A 14611-nucleotide genomic window follows, 5' to 3' on the forward strand; every position below is an offset into this window, starting at 1 on the left:
TCAAAAGTGTTGCTTTATCTTCCATTTATTACATTACAGAGCAACCCGTGGCGTTTTCGTCGCTAAAAATGTCGGTGGTGCGAATGTCAATAATATCAGACCCGGGTGGCTGCTGGTAGTAGCCGTGGTCGTGGCCATTGTAGCCATGTTTACGGTAGTTGTATGTGGAGGTTGTCGACTCAGCTGTGAAATAATTCGCTGGGGTGCTGTAGCCGGAGGAATAGGCGTAGCTGGCCAGACTCCCCCCCCCCCTTGAGTAGTGGCTGTAGTAGGCCGGGTTGTATGGAAACGGCCACAGCTCTGCTGTCCGGCCAGTCTTTCGTACGGTTTTCAGAACCTTTTTCTGGCTCGCCCTCCCCGTCAGTCACCTTTTGCATGTTCATATCTACGTCTATGTTGTCCACACCTAATTAAGTTCTTACTTCTTAGTCTGAATTTAATAATATGGACGAATCATAATAAAAGGAATTGAAAGTAGAGGGTTTGTAGTTTGTACCATCTAATTTTGAGAGGGCTTTAGTTATTTTTCTCACATCCAGGACAATCCATGTGCACTCTCATCTCCACAATCTGCAAACACGATATTCATGTTATATAACTTATGTGAGCATATTCTGTGAATACTTTTACGGAACGGGAAGCTAAAGCTAGCATGCGCACACATACTAATCAACACCAGCTCATCTTTTTCCCCCTTCTCTACGACTTGAAACCGAAGTCTGGACAGTCGAAAGCTTCATCGTACATGCATACGTATACATACATACATACATACATCTATGCGTGTATATATATATACATCGGATGCATTTGGAAATTCTAGAGAGGGAAAACTAACCGACATGGCGAGACTTCAAAGGTTATATTAGTGTCTTTGTTCGGACAATTTTGCTAGTATGATAAATTGTCAAGATCGTATGCCATTTATATATAGCAACGACTTTCATGTATGTATCATGTACGTATGTATGTATCTGTTTGACTTAATTAGAGAGCAAGTAACTTTGTTACTTGAATATGATTTGTCTACGTATTAATTATCACAATGTTTTTCCTCTTCCTACTATTATAATGTATGCTTCTTGAAAGGAGGACCGAAGCGTGAAATTACACTGAAACTATTTTTTTGTTGCTTATTGCATTTGCATTTTTTTTTCTTTCTGATATTGTATTCGTATAAATGTCCTTTTGACAGAGTCTTTTGTATAAAAAAAATAACTAGAAGAATAAAATATGTGGTTTAGGTTGGCATGTTAATCCTTTAGTCAAATAAACCATCTATGATCTCTATCACTTATTAACTAAAGGATATATTTAGGCAATAGTTAGAGATATAATTTGGTCGATGGCCAAATTCAAGTTAAAATTGTGAGATGTGAGATTGTTGAACTAATCAAAATCCATGAAACATGAGATATATCTAATAATACTTCCATCCACTATCAATAATCTTGATAATTGATGACAAATTTTAATTTTTAATTTAAATTTATAAGGTAGAGAAAAATAAAACTTACATGCATTATTTGTAGAGAATGAGATTCAGGAAGAACTTATCAATAATAGAATGTGACTAATTTTTCTGTACGAACCAAATAAAAAAATTATTGGTGTGGATAGACATAATTATGATGAAACATAAATTTTATGATAAAATTATCTCAAGGTTTATGACCAAAAGTTTTGCGATTAATTGTTTGGTTAGAGATTTCTTTATTCGAGATTTCTTTATTCTTCTTTTTGATCTTTTAAATATTTAAATTTTATTATTAAAAATCTTACCGGATTTGTCACGGAATATAGTCTAATCTGACTATTACGATATTGCCTAACATGAATAATCTAATGCACAGTTGAAGAAAATGCCAAGTTGCATTGTTTTGCAAACTGTGAAGTATATATTCTAATAGATTAAGTTAAGTGATATAACCAAAGCTAATCATGTTGGTTTCTCCATTGCAATTTTGTATCTTATGGTTAAATCTTATGTATAAATTCTGATCAAGCAACTACTTCAAAACCCCACAAATCTCACAACTAAATTAAATAAACAGAGACCCTTTTTCAAGAATGGCAGAAAAGGAAGGAGCACTAGTGAAGCAAGGCCACGAAGAAGGGCTAAAACTCGCCACATCCCTACTCGAAGAGTTCGAGCTGCCAGGTGGCCTTCTCCCACTGGCTGACGTGGTCGAAGTAGGGTTTGTGAGGAGCAGCGGGTACATGTGGATCCAGCAGAAGGCGAAGGTGGAGCACAACTTCAAGATGATAAGCAAGCTCGTGAGCTATGACACAGACATAACAGGCTACGTGGAGAAGAAGCGAATCAAGAAGCTCAAGGGAGTTAAGGCCAAGGAGCTGATTCTATGGCCTCCTGTCGGTCAGATAACCGTTGATGATCCACCCACCGGAAAGATTCACTTCAAGAGCCTTGCTGGAATCACCAAGACTTTCCCGGTCGAGGCATTTGCTCTGGGACAGTGATGGATCCATCTTTGTTTAGCCATCACTGATTCTTGATGGCCCTTTGTTTCTCATCTTCATTTGAATACTTCCACCACTTCAAATTTCCAGTGTTAATATACCAAATAAAGAGCTCTGTTTCAAATATCACCAAGCTTAAAAAGCATTCACAATACACCAGATCAACCCTTACATCTTATGATGATGATGATGAACTCAAGAAAATGAATTTAGAACGAAAAGGCGAAGCTTAGACTACTAAAAGTACTATAAAGCACTGCATATGTGTATACATATAAACATCGATAAAGTTCCAACAAAACTTCGGGAGAGGATAAACTAAAACTTCGGGAGAGGATAAACTACATCCTTGTATTAAACAACACACTCAAAGCAATGCCAACTACTAATAAGAAACATTCTAACATTCGAAATAGATAAAGTTAATTGATGCATTCACAGGTAGCCTAATGTCTCATTCTCAAAATTCAAGATATAAATGTAGAGACTTAGTAATGGCACTCATCTAAACGACTCTTGTGCAGCTGAAACGCAGGATTAATGCCTGCCCAATTGAAGGAACCCAATCGCGCTTTGCAACCGATGCACTGGAGCTTGTCTCCCACACAGCCCTCTTCCACTGCAAAATAACCAAGCTAGATAAGGATTCCTCTGACTCTAAGACAGTTATGGCAATCTCAAGTGAATGTTAAGGTTGTACTAACATGCTTCCATCCATTTCATGGGCTCCACAAAGATAGAGGAGCATTCAAGAACCTGCACATCGGCATCAGCACTTCACTTTTTCCACTTGAAGCTCTTCTGCCCTCCTCCGCGCTCGTGGGAAACAATGTGATCCCCTGAAGCAACGATACGTAACCAGGGGCTTCGGATCAGAGCCTACAGCACTGTTATTAAGATCTGCTTCCATTGCAGCTGCCTCCATCTCCAAACGCTCCAAACTACCACAAACATAATAGCAACATTTTTTTTAATTTATACACAAAATATCCAACCTACCACAAACATGAAAGCAGCATTTTTTTTATACTACACAGCATAAAAATAGCATTCAGGAGCGAAATTATAAAAAAAAATCTAAGCTTTTGGAAGAAATTAAAGCGGTAAAGCATGAATGAAGTAGGCAGGAAAATCCAGAAATCTATATACATACAATTTTAAAACGAGAGAGTTTAAGCAAATTATATGAAAAAAAGGTAGGATTCCAGAAAACCTAGCACCAACCATCTTGATCAGTAAACAAATAAGTAACTAAATTAAGCATTTTACAAAGAGAAGCAACTACAGAAATTGCAAATTTAGGGGTTTCTGAGAATTAGTACGTGAAATTAAAACATCATTGATAAGATTTCAGGCGTGGCATAGTAAAATTAAGAAGAAGAACGAGATGACGAAGGGTTTACCGACCAGCAAAATTAGGAGCTCGGCGCCGTTCTTCTACTTCTGCTGCGTCTGGTAATTTATTTACTTAAATTTTCTCTAAAATCTAAATCGAGTAGAATATAATTACCATATTTATTTTCTTCCATAAATATTCATTATTGAATGGTAATAATATTTGAGAATGTATTGATATAACTTATTCAATATTGAAGAGGTATATTTACTCTTTTTTTCAACACAAATAATAAATACTCCGTATAGCAATTATTTCTATTTACTTTTTCAATATTTACGTATTCAATATTTTTATGAAAATATATTTATATTTATAAAAGGTACTACTAAATGACAAAGTACCTTCCCAATTTACTTTTTTACTTTAGAGATCGAATGTTCAAAATTTAAATGATAAATTTTAAAATTTTAAAAATTCTAAATTAAATTTTGTTTTGATTTTAGATAAGAGGGAACATCTTTTTTGGTCCACGAACTTTGTCAAAGTATCATTTTAGGTCCGTAAACTTTGAAAATATCATTTGAGGTCCACCAACTATAGATTAATATCATTTGAAGTACTTTTTAATATTTCCAAGTTTTTTTGGATGAAAATAACCTCAATACCTTAAAGTGTATATATTTTTAATAAATTTATCATATACTTATATTTTTTTATAAATATCTTTACAATATATTTTTTACTAATTTTCTAAATATAATTTGACCTTAAATATTATCACTTAATTTTGTGACATGCAAGTAAAATTGCTTATTCAATTTTTTATATTAATTTTTTAAAAATTGAATAAAGAACTTTTCTTTAATAATAAAAAATTGAATACAGATCTTTTCTGCATGTCACAAAATTAAATGATAATATCGAAGGTCAAATTATATTTAGAAAATTTGTCAAAAATATATTGTAAAGATATTTATAAAAAAATATGAGTATATGATAAATTTATTACAAATATACACTCTTTAAGGTATTGAGGGTATTTTCGTCCAACAAAATTTGGAAATAGTAAAAAGTACTTCAAATGATATTAACTCATAGTTGGTGGACCTTAGATGATATTTTCAAAGTTCATGGACCTAAAATGATATTTTGGTAAAGTTCGTGGACCAAAAATGATGTTCCCTATTTAGATAATTAATACACAAAATATCAATATCAAATTGCAACAATTAATTATTGATTCTCTCATATTTTGATCAAACTCATATATAATACTCCATCCATTCCATGTTAATAGATAATATTGAGGTATTTTGGTTTTAAAATAATATGATTACGGTTAACAGTTGCTGATCCAACAAGAAAATTGAGATAATATTATCATAGCAGTTACTTTATAAACAAACAACGAAAACTTAGCATCTAAGCACCAGTGGTCTAGTGGTAGAATAGTACCCTGCCACGGTACAGACCCGGGTTCGATTCCCGGCTGGTGCATTTATAATATTCTAAATTTTTTATATTGTTGATGAGAAATAGGCATTTTTTTTACATAATCTTTAAGCTGACCGATGCGTTTTGTGTGTTTATGCAACTAATAAGTACTGTCGATGACACACCTTAAACAAGGGCGGCGGATCTAGGAAACGCAACACGGATCGGTTACGTGAAAAAGCGCAACATGATTTGGTTACGTGTAAAAAGGTCATTGTTGACATTGGAAGACATAGTCAGTGGAAGAGACACTCCACTCCTAACAAGAGATGCTAGAAGAAAATTGGATTTCATTGAATTTTGTAACTCTAGTGGGCCAGTAGTGGAGTCAGTTGATCTTTGACCCCACCTTCATTTGCCGCTGACTTCGGATTTGGGCCGTCTCCACTCAGGTTTCTGAATATGCATTTTTTTCTTTCAAGAAGGACAACGAAACGAGGACTTTGAAGATTCTTCAAGTCACCTCAACTCGTTGCTACCCCTTTTGCTGAAATCAAAACAAACGCAGCTACATTCTCTCTCGTTTCCACTACTTGCAAGTAAAACAGTGTCAATTTGTAGTGGAATTCCTAATCCCTATTTCTTCACATCTGCATATTCTCAGTGGAACATAAATCAAAAGTCCCAACCAACACTACTAAATTACTAATTTATCACTACCTCACCATGTGTTTTATCAAGGCACGTAAGAATCCATACAAATATACCATCCACATTTCATTGGATAAGACACGTTGCCATAATATCTTGTAGGCAATTGCATTTATTTAATTAGTTTATAAAACTCTTACTTGATATATATTGGAAGGTTTGTTGTAGTATATTATTGATGGTGATGAGATAAATAGACACGTGTGTTTGAAAATCTAAAATCGACGCAACATTGTGGTTGGTAGTTTCAAGTGGATGTTATAGGAGAACTAGTATCACCCCGTGCGATGCACGGGTCATTTTAATTTCTTCATATTTATTTCATTATGCAAAATAAAATTTGTGAAATGATAAACAAAAGAATATTCGACATCCTCTTATTTTGGATTATACTTTTTCAATCACATTAGCCCCACATAGCCACAAGAGTGCGTTTAAATGCTAACTTTTCTTAAAAATGTCAATACGATCACATTAAAATTTCAACACATATTTGTGTTGACGTTTTAATAAACTGTTTTGACATTTAAATATCAAACTTAAAATTAAAAACTATTTTAATTCTGTGAAAATATGAATTAACCGTTGAGTTATAACTGCAGGAGCAAATTTACGTTGCAATAATTTAATATTGCACTGGTGAGACACTTCCTAGTCGAGATTCATTTCATTGCAATATAGTGACCCTCTACACTAAAAACCCAAGCCTTGAAACCTAAATCCAAAACCCTTAACTTTAAAATATACTCATTATGACCAACAAATGAGCCAAATATCAATAAAATTATCCCTCTGCCCAGTTCAGTTTTACTTTGTTGATCACTTATTCTATTTTGGGGTTTTAGATCTGGATTTGATATATACTTTATTGTTTAATGAAAGAAAACAAAAAATTATTGACATATATATATGCAATGGTGCATGATTGACATGTGCAAAACCAAGTTAAAATATCATATGTTTAAACTCATTTAATAAATTTATTAATAAAGAAAATTCTATACTTAGATACATAAATTTTATGTTTAATATAAATATTGTATAGTATATTTTTTATTTTTTATATTTCACAACAAATTGGATTAAATTAGTGAATTCAATTATAACAATGGTGGGACATTTATCGTTTTACTGATACAAGGGTGTCTAATGAATTTGATGGCTTGGTCGTAAAAACTCTTGCAGATGCACAAGAAGATGTGGTCATTTTTCCCCATTCTATTTGCTATTTTTGTTTCTTTATAGATTAATTTTATTTAACTTAAAATTAATTATTGCATTCTGTAGGATGGTTCTTACTGGATTTGTGGTAGAATTGAAGATGTTGAGTGTCACTATGGCCAATGGTCATACATGGCATGCAAACAATGTGTCAAAAATGTTGTGGAGGTTAAGAATGGGTTCAACTGTGAGGAATGTGATAATTCTGGTGGGATTGCCATTCCGAGGTTTGATATTTCCCATTGCTTATCATCATTTATATTTGTTTCCGCATTTGACCTGCTCACTTGCTTTCGTTTTGCAGGTTCCGGTTCATCGTGAACGTTGTTGATGGTAGTAGCAATGCATCATTGCTATTATGGGATCGAGAATGTGTCCAACTATTAGGGAAAAAATATTATTTTTTTAGTATTTTAAAAATTTATTCCAATCAAAGGAAGATCCTGCCTTGTTATTATTTTTGAGAATTTTGTATGCATGTTTATAATGATAGATTGAAATTAAAGTCTAGGGGAAAAAATTGAATCTTTATTTCATTACATCTGTAAATCTATTTGGAGATTTTGTTTATAAGACCAATTAATACTACTATTGGTCTAAATAGCCAAAAATAATCAATATGTACCTTCATTTTATCATTAACCACGATTATGGGATAAAATTATGAATATATGTAATCAAAATAATCCATAAATATATATTAAAAGATACCTAAAGATCAACATCGTCGTCAACAACAAATATAATATGATACTTGATAACATGCAAACCAAAATATAAAATTGAATAGAGTGATGGACGAATTACCGATAGCAAAAAATAATGAACAATCGAGAAACCAATTAGTAAATGAACAAATCAAGAAACCAATTATTATTACTATTGGTCTAAACACTAAAAAATAATTAATAGGAAATACCTTTATTTAACCTTTCCAGAACCATTAGCAACAATTTTGTGATGACACCTCGAATATATATCATCAAAATAATCTATAAAATATTTTAAAAATACCAAACATTCAAAAATCATCATCAGCAATAAATATAATAACATAATAATCAAAATATAAAAATGCATAAAATGATATGCGAATTAAGAAAATCAAAAAATTACTACATATTGGATGGATAAATAGATAATTCCTTCAAAATGAAGGTCTTCACTAAAAATGCCACAATACAATACTCTTTTTCTTTGTTTGATGCCTTTTCTCAAACCTCCCGAGGCATACACACACATATATATAGTGTTTACAACTTTGAATCTTGAAAAAAACATAAATGACAATATAATGATAATAATGGAAAGTAGAATGCACCCTCCTCCACTTCTTTTAACAGCCAAAAACAATAAATTTTTATATTCATAATGATGAATTTGCCACCCCACTTTCTCATGCAGCAAAGATTGAAATTGTTAATAATCGTATCAACTTATTACTACTATGAATTATTATTAGTTTTGATATAGTAAATAAAATTGTAACGGTAGTAACTTATTACGTTTGAACTATATAATAGTTTTTATTCTTAAATGTCTAGATTATAGTATTTAAATTATATATTTAAGCTTAAATGATAATTCCATAAATACCCTCAAAACTCTCCCTTTATATATGTATAGATTGGCACGTGTGGAAAATATGAGTGGAGCACCATGCATATTCTACATGTGTGTATAATGTATATATATCGATGGATTGTTGTTGTTGGGGCCAAATGCAAATGCCAATGTCATTGCCAACTTTTATTTAAATAATCTGTTTTTTTTTCATTCAAAGATGAGATACCATTTTTAATTGCTAACGTAAAAGGGACTCACTCTGATTGTTCTGATTAGTGATTGCATTGATGAACTTAGGAGACCTACAAATCGAAATGCAAAATTATCTCAAAACAATTTCAATAGAAATAGAAAAGTGATCAACTCTACCTTAGATATGGAAGACCAAACCTCCACCTTGAGCACACGTGTCTTGCGATTTCTTATAGAAATTTATTAACTAGAGTTCTACTACCTTATAAATGAATCTTGCAGAATATATATTAGAATAAAAATAAAATACGGATTATTGGTGTAACTTGTGACGTGGAAACTGGAAAGTTAACTGTACAATATGCATCTAGATTTTGGTCCGAGTCCAAATTATAAGCAAACTACTAGGTAACATGTATATGAGCCGTATTCAGCAAAGGCAATAATACTACGTGCAATAGTTTGATATATGGAGGCAATTTGGGGGTAAGAAATGGTATTTTAGAGCACCCACAACCGAGCTCTTGCCAGCGAGCACGGTTATGGGCCCGGCCCCACTTTTTCTGCATGCTCTTAGGCAAGAGCACAACACCCACAGCTGTGCTCTTCCACAAGGACGAGCACAATTCAATTTAAATAAAAACATTTCCTTAATATTAAAATTCATTAAAAACCGAAATAATATTACAAATTACATATAAAATAAAAAAAGACATAATTAAAATCCTAAAAATTAAAAATTACATAATTAGATTCGTAAAATTAAAAAACTACGCGTTGCCGAATTTCGCTCACATGTGTTTGATTAGGTCTTCTTGTAGCTCAACGTGGGTTCGGGTATCGCGCATTGTGTGCCTTGTTTCGATCCTCTCACCCACCGTCGTATGCACACCTCGGCGTAGGGGAGACCTCGCGCGTGAGCTTCCAATTTTGAGTGAGAGATGAAGGTGTAGATAAGTTGTATGAAAAATATGAATGAGAGATGACTTGATGTGAAAAATGGACGATGAATGTGTGTATTTATAGATGATTTTGGGGGGAAAAAATAAAAAAAATAAAAAAATACAGAAAAGCGGGCATTTTTTGGGATTGAGAAAATAATTTTTTATTTTTGGTATTATTTTCGATTTAAAAAAAAAGATTTTCCAACGGATATGCCGTTGGCCAATCACACGCTGTCACGTCGCCTGCTCGCTGGCACGGACGGACGGACGTCGTCCGTCCACCGTTGCAGATGCTTTTAGTAATTTAACATCATAATTATATTCATTAATTATTGTTAATTTATTAATTTATAAACTACTCCCTTTGTTCCATATTAATATAATCATTTTACTATTTTAGAAAGATCAAAGTTAATTAAGTCATTTCTATTTTTAGATGAAAAGTAACAATCTTTTACTTTAACTCTTCATCTCTCTTACTTTATTCATACTTAACACGCTATTTTTAATCTCTGTGCCAAAAAGAAATGCATCAATTAACAAGGAACGAAGGGAGTGCTAAATTATTATCTTGTTTTCTCCCAAAATAAATATAATGAAATTGTAATAAATTAATGGTTTTTTAGTACTAGTATTAAATTTTTATAAGTGAGTTGAATTTGTGTTTTGGTTACAAAATGGACTTTGACAAGAAAACTGTAAAATGTTTTATTAAATGTCTAATTTCGTTATTTTTGAGTATATATAGAGAGAAAAGATATGGTGCGCGCGAGAAAAAAGATACGTTGCACGTCTTAGTTAGCGGTTGTGAGTCTGTGACTTGTGAGCACGCCTGTATTCTACATATGATACACTTCCCAATTGGATTTTGCAATCTCAAGCCTCTTTCATATATATCTTTATTTCATAAATATATATGCACACATGCATTTGAAAATTCAGATGATAAACAAATACATATAGGATCCAATATTTATAAGATCTTAATAAAAAAATTCCATGTCAGCCTACATGTGTGAGGACAACTGGACAACAGGTGGAATATATATGAAACCTGACTATCGATTCTCATCGCCACAAGCAACTAATGTTGGTTCAGAATTACCACTCCATATTTTAAGAATACAAACTAACTCTTAAATCTTAATTAACACCATAAAATCCGTAGCTTATCAATGGAACCACAAATCACACTATCACAGAGTATTAGTATGGGAAGAAATCATATGTAATTAGGGAGAATAATCACCTAGGAAACTAAGGGATCTCTTACATTATTACCAAAGATTGTGAACGTGTAAAAGGATTACAGAACTTATGTGAATAAACACAATTCCACACAACATATTTTCTACAAATGGAACCACAGCTCACAGATTATTTCACCTTAAGCAGTAAGTATTTTTCCATCCATATAAAAAAATATTTGATAATATTATAAATCCCACCGGATCTTTTAGTTAATACCTATGCGATATTAATTAATACTATAATAACAATTTATTATTTTGCTTAGCCCTAATTTGACTCTTATTAATTCTAATTCTATGATCATGTCACATCTCACTAGTGTCAGTATCCCAAATCGACAGCCAAGTAAAATGCTGTATATCACATGGGCATTTGTGGGAACTCCAAAAACTTTATTCACCCTCTATTTAATAATCCCATTGTATAAATTGGTGAAATTTCACTAGGAGAAAAAAATTATTTTTCCATTCATCCCTCGAAACAGACAGATTGCTTAAGCTGCATGTGCTATCCTCTTCTTTTGTATTTTCTCGCAAAGCCTCCTTCTGCATCTATATGATTCTCCCACTTCCTCTCCTAATCCAAGTCAGAAATAAATAATTATTTAATAGTAGTGTTAAAATTAAATTAATTGATTAGGCAAATACAAATTCGAACTCCAAGTCCTTCAAATATGTCCAATTCTTTAACTAACTGCTTCTTCACTCCAAGATTTCTATCGCGGCTGAAATCGGCCAAGAAAGACTGCAAACCGCCGGCGGCGGTTGAGCCTATCGGTACAGTTATGCTTACGTGTCAAGAATCCAAGGTTGATGATCGTGATTGGATGGCGGCGTTGAAGAAATCGGTGAAGTTGCTTCATTTTGGGAGATGGGAGGAGAAGGAAGCGGCGGCGGGAGAGATGAAGAAGCTGGCGGAGGAGGATGCGAAGCGGATCCGGACCATGGCGGAGCTCGGCGTTATTCCGCCGCTGGTCGCCATGGTCGGGTCCGAGGCGGCAGCGCGTCGGAGATTGGCTGTGCAAGTTCTTATTCAACTCGCCAATGCCTCTTTCACGTGAGTTTTTTTTATTTAATTTGTGTGATTTCTAATTCAATCATCAAAATGCATGATCATGATTAACTGATGATTAAGGTTCCTTAATCAAAGATGATGATAATTTTTTTTTGGATGGAGAAAACAGAGGGAAGAACTGTTTCATCAATTGGAGCAGACGAATTTAGTTGGGATAATTGAATATATTTAATTGTGGGAGGGACCAAAAGCTATACTTATTCTTAGTTAATATAATGAGTTGGGAAAAATTGTTGCACACAAATGGAAAATGGAACCATAATGGAGGCCTAGAGGCCATTATTATTGACTTGTGGGTGGGTGGAGTGGGCGGCGCCACCGCTCTCACCGGTATTTCTTGCTCGCCGGCGAAGTCTTTCCTTCGCCGGCATTTATTAATCTCAAAGTTAGGTGTCTCGAACTAATTTAGTGCTTGAAACTGGTTTACTGAGATGATACAACTTAGAAATTGAAGTTTTTGGACTAAGGATATGATGCAGTGCAGCATCATTAATTCTATTTTTCTATTACCGTCCATAAAAATTAGTCTATCTTTTATCTGTAGTAAAAAAAAATTCGTGAGGGTTATTTTTTCGTATTAACAATACTTCAATCATTTTTTCTTTGTATTATCTTCTTCTATACCAATGTTGCACTAAAATTAATGACGTTCAGTATAAGACTATTGGTAGTGGATGGAGTGAATATAATTTAGAGCCATATGTTGAAGACAAGGATAGTCTGTTGAGCTAACATCACTTTTTTAACTTGATCATATTGGCACGTTGATGTACATCCAAATATAATATGGAAGCAAGCATATTTTGCATATTTCAATAAATTATTGCGTTAATGCTCCAAGTGGGAGTGGGTGTGGTCTCTTTTGGTTGCTGATATTATGTTTCTTGTGTTCAGTAACAAGGCTGTAATGGTGGAGGCAGGAATTTTAACAAGACTGCACAAGAATTTGAGTTTGTTAGATGAAACAGATAAGCAAGAATCAGCAGCGCTTCTCCTGTCCATATCACACCTAGCCAACAGCCAATTCCCCTTTTACACATCAAGAACCATTCCAATTGTAGTCAGCATTCTCGAATCAAATCCAAGCCTCAAAACCAAACACCTCTGCTTGAGCACATTGCACAACCTCTCTTCCCTCCTCGACAACGCGCCAGCCCTGATCTCGACCGGGGTGGTCCCCACCCTAACGAAGCTGGCCTCGCTGAGGGAGACCTCCGAGAGAAGCCTGGCCGCGTTAGGCAACCTGGCAGTGACCTCAGCCGGGAGGAAGGCGCTCGAGGTGGACCCCACCGTGCCCGAGGGCCTAATCGAGGTCATGACATGGGAGGAGAGCCCGAAATGCCAGGAGCTCTCTGCCTACATCCTGATGGTCCTGGCCCACCACAGCTCCCTGCAGAGGAGGAAGATGGCAGAGGCCGGTATCGTGCAGGTGCTTCTGGGAGTCGCGCTGCTGGGGAGCCAGCTGGCGCAGAGGAGGGCGATGAAGCTGCTGCAGTGGTTCAAGGACGAGCGGAGGGTGAGGGTGGGGCCCCACTCAGGGCCCCTGCAAGTAGGGGGCGGGGCGATCCTGGGATTAGGGTCGCCCCTGAGTGAGAAGGAAGCGGAGGAGGGGAAGAGGATGATGAGGAGGATTGTGAGGCAGAGTTTGTGTAAGAACATGGAGAGGATCACGCGCCGCGCTAACAACGGAGCGGACGGGGATGCAGCCAGGCTCAAGGGCTTGGTGGTTAGCAACAGTTCTAAGAGCTTACCATATTAGAAAACTCACTAAGTTTGTTTTTTTTTGGTACATACAAAAAGGAAAGAATGAGTACTACTTGGTTCATGTTTATAATTCTGATTGTAAATCATGGATGATTTTTTAATAGTAGTGATTTTTTGGGTGATTGCAATGAAAAGAACATATTACAGACGAGTATAGAACATGTTTGATGTTTGATGCACATTTCGATTCCTTTACAAAGTGTGGCATCCGTTCCCAAATTGTGATCATCACATCACATGTGAAAATTGAAATGAACCTCAAAACTTAAACGTTAATGAAAATTTGATGTTTAATAATTTGGTCATGAATCGTTGGTTTTCTGATGACAAAACATCTATTTTGGTAGAACACCGTCTCTTTTTTTTTTTTTTTTCTGGTTTCGGTTCCAATCTAAATCAACAATTCAAAGCCAATAGCAAACCACGCACCTCTAGACTCTAGTAGAGCTAAATGGTAAATGCAAAAAAATATAGTGTACGTATGTTGGTCTAGCGATAGAGTGGTTAATGTCAGGATCAAAAGGTCACGAGTTCAAGTTTATCGTGATGCTACCTTTAAAATTTGTGTTTATTTTCCAATAAAAAAAGTTAATTTTATTTTAAAAAAAATTAAAGGAAAATCCTTAATAGTAGT

At 34.5% G+C, this 14611-nt stretch overlaps 2 protein-coding genes, 1 non-coding gene and 1 pseudogene across 3 annotated transcripts; 3 read left to right on the forward strand and 1 right to left on the reverse strand.

Annotated features, from left to right (window-relative positions):
* Positions 1–28: 28 nt before the first annotated feature.
* LOC121756093 lies at positions 29–844 on the reverse strand (annotated as a pseudogene).
* Positions 845–2070: 1226 nt separating this feature from the next.
* LOC121756094 lies at positions 2071–2481 on the forward strand. The gene has a single exon (XM_042151555.1). The coding sequence runs from the start codon at positions 2071–2073 to the stop codon at positions 2479–2481; it is 411 nt and encodes a 136-aa protein (XP_042007489.1).
* Positions 2482–5246: 2765 nt separating this feature from the next.
* On the forward strand, positions 5247–5317 carry TRNAG-GCC. The gene has a single exon. It is a non-coding gene; the product is annotated as a tRNA-Gly (tRNA).
* Positions 5318–11689: 6372 nt separating this feature from the next.
* Positions 11690–14114, forward strand: LOC121755018 (U-box domain-containing protein 7-like). Its single transcript, XM_042150302.1, has 2 exons — positions 11690–12195; positions 13108–14114. The coding sequence occupies exons 1-2, from the start codon at positions 11813–11815 to the stop codon at positions 13970–13972; spliced, it is 1248 nt and encodes a 415-aa protein (XP_042006236.1). The 5' UTR covers positions 11690–11812; the 3' UTR covers positions 13973–14114.
* Positions 14115–14611: the final 497 nt, after the last annotated feature.

The sequence above is a fragment of the Salvia splendens genome, chromosome 11, assembly GCF_004379255.2.
Source record: "Salvia splendens isolate huo1 chromosome 11, SspV2, whole genome shotgun sequence".
In the NCBI taxonomy this organism is placed as follows: domain Eukaryota; kingdom Viridiplantae; phylum Streptophyta; class Magnoliopsida; order Lamiales; family Lamiaceae; genus Salvia; species Salvia splendens.